This window comes from Microtus ochrogaster, unplaced genomic scaffold, assembly GCF_000317375.1.
Source record: "Microtus ochrogaster isolate Prairie Vole_2 unplaced genomic scaffold, MicOch1.0 UNK12, whole genome shotgun sequence".
NCBI lineage: Eukaryota > Metazoa > Chordata > Mammalia > Rodentia > Cricetidae > Microtus > Microtus ochrogaster.
Genome location: NW_004949110.1, coordinates 994,451 through 1,001,201, shown reverse-complemented (window position 1 = coordinate 1,001,201; position 6,751 = coordinate 994,451). Strand labels below are relative to the sequence as shown.

The 6,751-nt window shown below is 49.6% G+C and overlaps 1 protein-coding gene across 1 annotated transcript in view; it reads left to right on the top strand.

Moving 5' to 3' along the window:
* The first annotated feature begins 1,425 nt into the window (after positions 1–1,425).
* Positions 1,426–6,751, top strand: part of Tbc1d2b (TBC1 domain family member 2B) — a 71,924-nt gene continuing 66,598 nt past the window's right edge. The window contains exon 1 of the mRNA XM_005366647.3: positions 1,426–1,788. Within this exon, the coding sequence (XP_005366704.1) occupies positions 1,426–1,788 (363 nt within the window). The remainder of the gene's footprint in view (positions 1,789–6,751) is intronic.

The following is a 6,751-nucleotide window of genomic DNA, read 5'->3' as shown; positions in this document are numbered from 1 at the left end:
GAGGGACTTGATCGGGGGAGGGGGAGGGAAATGGGAGGCGGTGGCGGGGAGGAGGCAGAAATCCTTAATAAATAAATAAATTTAAAAAAAAACATGCACGCAGGCAAAACATCAAAGCACATAAAATAAAGTGAATACCTTGTGAGGTTGTTAATGAGGGTTGAAATGACTTAATACAGAAAGTACTGGGAAGTTGGGTGGAGTAGCACACTCCTGTAATCCCTGCACTTTGGAGGCGGAGGCAGGAAGTTCTCCAGACGGATACCAGCCAAGGTCACGCAGTGAGAAACTGTCTCAATCCTGCATTCCCACCCATCACTGGTAAGTGACATTTTAGTTAATAAAGCACCATGACCAGAAGCGGCTTGGAAAGGAAAGGGCTTATTTCACTTTACAGATTATAATCCACCACGGAGGGAAGTCAGAGCAGAAACTTGGGGCAGGAACCTGGAAGCAGGAACTGAAGCAGCCGCCACGGAGGACCACGCTCCTCGGGGTTTGCCTCTCGTGACTTGCTCTTCCTGGTTTCCCCAACCTGCTTTCTCGTGCCGTCCAGGACCACCTGCCCAGGGTTGTCACAGTGGTCATACCTCCCACAATCATCAACCAAGAAAACGCCCTACATACTTGTCTATGGGCCTGTCCTATAGAAGCATTTTCTCAATTAATATTTCTTTTCCCCTAAGGATTGAAACTTGTGTCAAGTCAACAAAGCACTAACTAGCACAGTGGTATTATCTTAAGCAACAATCATCATTTGCAGGTCATAACAACACCCACGCAGCAAAGCAGTTGTTCTATGTATCTGCTTTTTAAAATGTGTGCATTGTTGTTCTGCTTTATTAGAATATAATATGAGGCCAGGAAGTCATTGGCTTGTCACTGCTGAGTCTGCCAGCATTTGAATCCTACACAAAACGCCCTCCATAAATATTTTATTCAGTGAACAAATCAGGATGTGGAAAGGCAGTAAATACTTTGGCTTCCATTCACAAACTCTACAAATATTTACCGAGCACCCACTCTCTACCAGGCAACAGGCCCTCTAACTATCATCTATGACTACTGGCTGGGCAAAGATTTTAAATTTAAAGCTTATTTAGAGTTCCGGGCAGTGTTAAGTGGACCCACCACGGGTTTTGAAAAACCCTCTAGCGGAACCCACGCTCGCATAAAGAAACAGAACTTTGCTTCCCGGGATAGGGAGAACCTTGGCGCCTCCAAGATGAGCCGAAACTCGGGTTGAGCAATCCCCGGGTCGCTAGGGAACCTCTTCTCCTCCCCACGCAGCGGGGGCGCGGCGGGGGCGGGACTACAAGTCCCAGGCTGCTCAGCGCGCCGCGGCCCTGCGGAGGGCGCGGCGCGGGGAGGTGGGCGCTGCGGCGGCGGCCCGGAGGCGCGGGGCGCGGGCGCCGTCGGCGGGGTATGCCGGGGGCCGGGGCACACGCGGAGGAGGGCGGTGGTGGTGGCGGCGAGGAAACGGTGCCGGTAACCGGCTCGGAGGCCGGGGCGGTGGCGGGGCGGGAACCCTCGCGGCTGTGTGGCTACCTGCAGAAGCTCTCGGGCAAGGGCCCGCTGCGCGGCTACCGCAGCCGCTGGTTCGTGTTTGACTCGCGTCGCTGCTACCTCTACTACTTCAAGAGTCCGCAGGACGCTCTGCCGCTCGGCCACCTGGACATCGCCGACGCCTGCTTCAGCTACCAGGGCCGCGATGAGGCTGCGGAGCCCGGAGCCGAGCCGCCCACGCACTTCCAGGTGCACAGCGCTGGTGCAGTCACGGTGCTCAAGGTGGGACAATCGCGCCCCGGTGCCCACTCGTGTTCCGCCTGCAGATTTCCCTTTCCACCTTCCTTCCTTCCTTGCCCCAATGGCCTCCTCCTATCCCGCCCAAGCCTCCCTTCGCCTCTGTCCACTCTGATTCCTTCCTCATTCTTATCTTTTGCTCTTTACCTGTGTTTAAACGTTGAGGCTGGGGCAGGCTTGGGGGATTATTCAGTCAGGTCTTTGACACTTTGACCCTTTATACCCTCGGTTCCTTCCCGTGCCCACCCTCCCCGTCCAGTGGATGCTCAGGGTATCCCCTCCCACAGTTGTAGGCTTCCACCCTTCACCCCTGCCTTTTACAAGTCTGCCTGTGACCTTGGTCATGCCCTTTGGACTTTAGCTGCCTGCCCTGTGAAGTGGGAACAGCGGTAATAGCGGTCTCATAGGGGTTCTGGGATTAAGTGATTTCCACTCTAAAGTGCTCTGTAAATGTTAGTGCTCTAGCCAAAGGCAAGTAATGGCAGGGCCCCCAGAGATAATTTACCACAGTCCCTCCAGAGAGGTCGGGGATGCCCCAGCCCTGCTCACTCGGGCAATGCCTCTTGCTCCCTATTTTGGCAGGGAAAGGTGGGAGGGGTTGCTTCAGCTTGAGGGGGGGGGTCTTTCTTAGGCTTCCCCACAGAGATTGAGCATTAGAAGCTTGATAATAGTCACCAGTCCCGGGGCAGCTTTCCCTGTTGCTGAGAGTTCTAGAGACCAGGACCTTAACATCTCCTAGGGATTGCCCTGATGAGAGCACCCAGGGTTTGGGCCCCGGCCTAGAGCTGGGCGCCCCCCCCCCCTTCTAGCCCATGCTCCCTGCTTGATTCCCTGAGTCTCCACCCTCTCTCTTTCTGGCTTCTCTTCCGTATTGCAAGCTGGGCTTTCTCCAGAGCAACAGGGCTGGGCTTGAAGCAGCAGCTCTCGAAGCTGGCCAAGTGGAGAGCTGAGTAGCCTGGTGAGCACGCAACTGTTGCTGAGATCTGCAGAGCGTGCAGCAGCTGGAGCTGCTCCCTGGAGCTGGTTCTCCTCAGCAGGGTCTGATCCCCAGGGTCTCCTGGGCCCCTCTCTCCACTCTCTGGGGTAGGTGCATAAAATGTTTCTCTGAAGGAAGCCAGGCAGGCCTGCAGTTCAGCTTGAGGTAACTTAGTGTCTGTGTGAACTTGGGACTGACTCCAGAGTGTCCACAGGGACTTTTGTCAGAGGCCAGCGCTTGTCCTCTGTGTACATGTGGACACTGGTGAATTTCCGGTGGAATTGTTTGTTAAGAAAGAAAACTGAGCTTCCTGTTTCAGATTTTCTCAGATAACTTTAGAATCCTCTCCCTACCAGCTCTTTCATTTTGAAAACATCTAAATAATGGCAGTATCTGCCTAAGTGCAATTCCAGTGCCTAATGTTAGGAGTACGGCTTTAGACCTGGATGGATTTGAACTTGCAGCCTGAGTCATCCATCATGTGTGTTGGACACATTTGACCCCTCTCTGTCTACTTCCTGCTTTGATCTCATGTGAATTTGACTTTGCTCCTTGAGTGGCTGTGGGGGGCTCTAGAAAACATGGAAAGAGGCCGGTACATTGTAAGCCCTGCCTGGCAGACATATAGAACATGCGGCACTATCTTTAATCAACCCTGTGATATAGTCATTATATTCATATAGTGGCATGTTCTGGGTAGTGAATACAGAGGAATTAGAGTTGTGTGTGTCGCTCTGTGTGCCTGTCGCAAACATAAAACTGAGCAAGAAATAAAAAGTTTCAAGAATGATACCTTTTATGTGACGATTAAGTTTGTATGAAGTATTACGTCCCGAGAGGATCTATGCTGTGCCCCGCAGGGGGTTGGGAAGCTATGTTGAAGTGACAAGCCCTGGCTTCAGGGTGGTAGATAACTGATAGGAAGAGGATTGTGGAAGGGGATGGATATCCTGGGGCATCTACTTCTGTTTTGCAGTGTTCTTCATCTTAGCCTAGGTCATAGCTATACCAGGGTTTATTCTATTTATGCTTACCCTTTTGTAGCCCTGACTGGCCTTAAACTCACAGAGATTCAGCTGCCTCTGCCTCTGCCTCTTGGAAGCTGAGATTAAGGGTATGCACCACGACACCCAGCTCAGAGTTAAACCTTTTTTTTTTTTTTTTTTTAACATGTGTGAGTGTATGGATATGTGCCTGGTTCCTTGCAGGGACCTGAGGAGGATACGTGAAAACTGGAGTTACTTATGGGTGTGAACTGCCATGTGGGTGCTGGGAACCGAACCAGGGTCCTCTGTAAGAGCAAGTGCCCATAAGTGATTAGCCATCTCTTTGGCCCCTGCAACTCCCTTGTTTTGCATTTTTTAAAAAGGTGGGGGAAGGGTACACCTTTACATGAGTTACTGACCCTTCTGATTCTCATTCAGAATTTCACAGACTTCATGAATATTCATGCATGGTTTTTTAACTTATTTTTATTTTATGCCTACATTTATGTACGTGTGTCATGTGTTTGCTGTGCCCATGGAGACCTGAAAAATTAATCAGATCTCCTGGAAGCAGAGTTACAGTTGGGAAGCACCACATAGTTGCTGAGAACTGAACTCAGGTCCTCTTGCAAGAGCAGCAAATGCTTTTAACCACTGAACCATTTCTCCAGGCCTCGGGCAAGACAGTTTTGTAGATGTAAAATTAGAGAACAGAGACAGGATGTCTGAGTGTTGGCTTGATAGAAATGGTGGGGATGGAAAAGGGAAGGCTTTCCAAAGGAAAAGATCAACTGAGATGTAGGGTTTCAGAATCAGGGTGTTTTGTCTTTTAAGTTAAGACGCTGGGAAGGTGGCTCAGTTGGATAAAGTGTTTGCTTGGAGGGAAGAGGACCTGAATTTGATCCCCAGCACCCAAGCAAAAGCTGGGCATGGTATTAACGTACCTATAAGTCTGCCAAGAGAACCGGGTGGATCCCTGTGGCTCTCAGGCTAGCCAGTCTAGTCATCTAGTGAGCTCCAGGCTCATTGATCTCCAGTCTACACGTGTGTGTGTACGTGTGTGTGTACACACAAGAGCACAGTAACCCCTTTTGAGCTTTTGGAATAAAGTGGTTGCAGTGGGAGACTGGAAAGTAGCAGTCATCTTCTTCTCACGAGATCTGATTCCCATGAGCGTGGATGCTTCCTCTCAAGGGCTGCCCGCAGGGGAGACCCTGGCTTCCAAAGAGCTGGAGAGGATTTATTTTCAGTTCAGGAATAACTGTGCAGATGCCATTTCTTCTGAAAAGGAATGGGTTAAAAAGAGGAGAGAATCAGTGATTCGCTTATTATATTATCATGTGTTTCTTATTTTGTGTCTTTTCAGTCTTCTCGGGAGAAGCTGTGGCTTTGTCGGGGTTTTCAGAATGCCTTACTGCTTAAGTCTTAATGAAAGCTGATACTGGAATTTCTTGGTAAACTCCTCAGTTCTTAAAGTCAGGGATCTGGTCCAGAGCCCTATTTTACAGATGAGGGGAAAGAGGCCCAAGAAGGGGCTGTGATTTGTCTGAGATCACAAGGCTGGACTCAGACTATCTGAAAGCAGAGTCTCTGGAAACAGGGAGTGTCCCAGTTGCATTATCTGTTTTGGCAAATCTCTCTCTCCAGACTCTGGTACTGTTTGTTTTGGATTAGGTAAGGTGTAGGTGCCTTTTCCCCTTCGCTGCATTTCGGTCAGTCCTTTTATGTCCGGGAACATTGTCCTGCCTGATTCTACTAGGATGGGTGTGCATTACGTTGAGTAGACATTTGGAAACGGCTGCAAAGGCCTGGAGGAGGCAGATGCTTCCTGTGCAGTATACGATGTGCTGCTGGAGGCTTCTTTCCCAACTTCCCTGGGACCAGAGGCATGGAGTTATTTCTGGATTGAGCTGGTACTTGGGGATAAGAAAGCATGTGACTGAATGTGGGTAAAGTTTGAATGACCCATGCTCCGCAGTTCTTGGAGTAAGATACATCATCAGACTGGCCGCATATGAATTCCCCTCCCCCTCTCCTGGAGGCATGTGGTACTCACATGAACATGTCTGTTGCCTGTTGGTTTCCAAATCACACGTAACTGAACAACTATGCATCCCAATTCTTAACCCTATTTTGTGGGGAAAGGCTCATTCCCTCGTGTCAAGCGGCTTTGAGCTTAACGACAAAACATTTGTTAGTGTGGATAATGATAGTGTGCACGACACAGAATAGATGTGGTAAACCAGCCTTCCTTGGTGAGTGGCTCTGCTAAGCTGTTCTGCACTAAGGCTTCTGTGTAGTGTCTTGAAGCATTATTTAAATCTTAAGTTGTGGGAACCTGGCTTTTCATAGATTTGTTATGGTTTCTCGGGCAGTCAGTTCCTTAAAGGCGAGTATACCTGCTCAGGTTCCTGATACAGTTGCTTTCTGCCCCACGGCCTCTCACATACTCCTTGTCCTGGGGAGCCTCTGCCATGCGGTGCCCAGTCTAGCTCTCTGAGGACTTCTCAGAACTCTGCCTGGCATAAAGTAGGTGTGCTGTAGACTGAGTGATAGTCACTGTCTCTCAAAGTCTCTGTACTGAAGCCCTGACTCAAGAGTGTCATGGATTTGGAAGGTGGGACCTGCATGAATGAGAGTAAGCTCCATAAGAACAGATTCCAGAGAGAGGTCATAGCATAAACGTTCCCTTCCTCAAGCATTTAGTTAGAACTCGTTGTGTGTTAGAACCAGGTAGTGCCGGATCTCAGATTCACGGGCCCTTGCCAGGAACTACATTGGCCAGCATCTTGATTTTGGATGTCTTGGCATTCAGAACTGTGAAGAATAAGTTTCTGTTTAAGCCACTCAGTCTATGACATTATTGTCATTGTCATCATCATCCTTGATATGTGTGGTGTATATGTGTGAATGGCACGTGCGTGTGAGTGATTATGTGTGGTGTATACATGTGAATGGCACGTGAGTGTGAGTGATTATGTGTGGT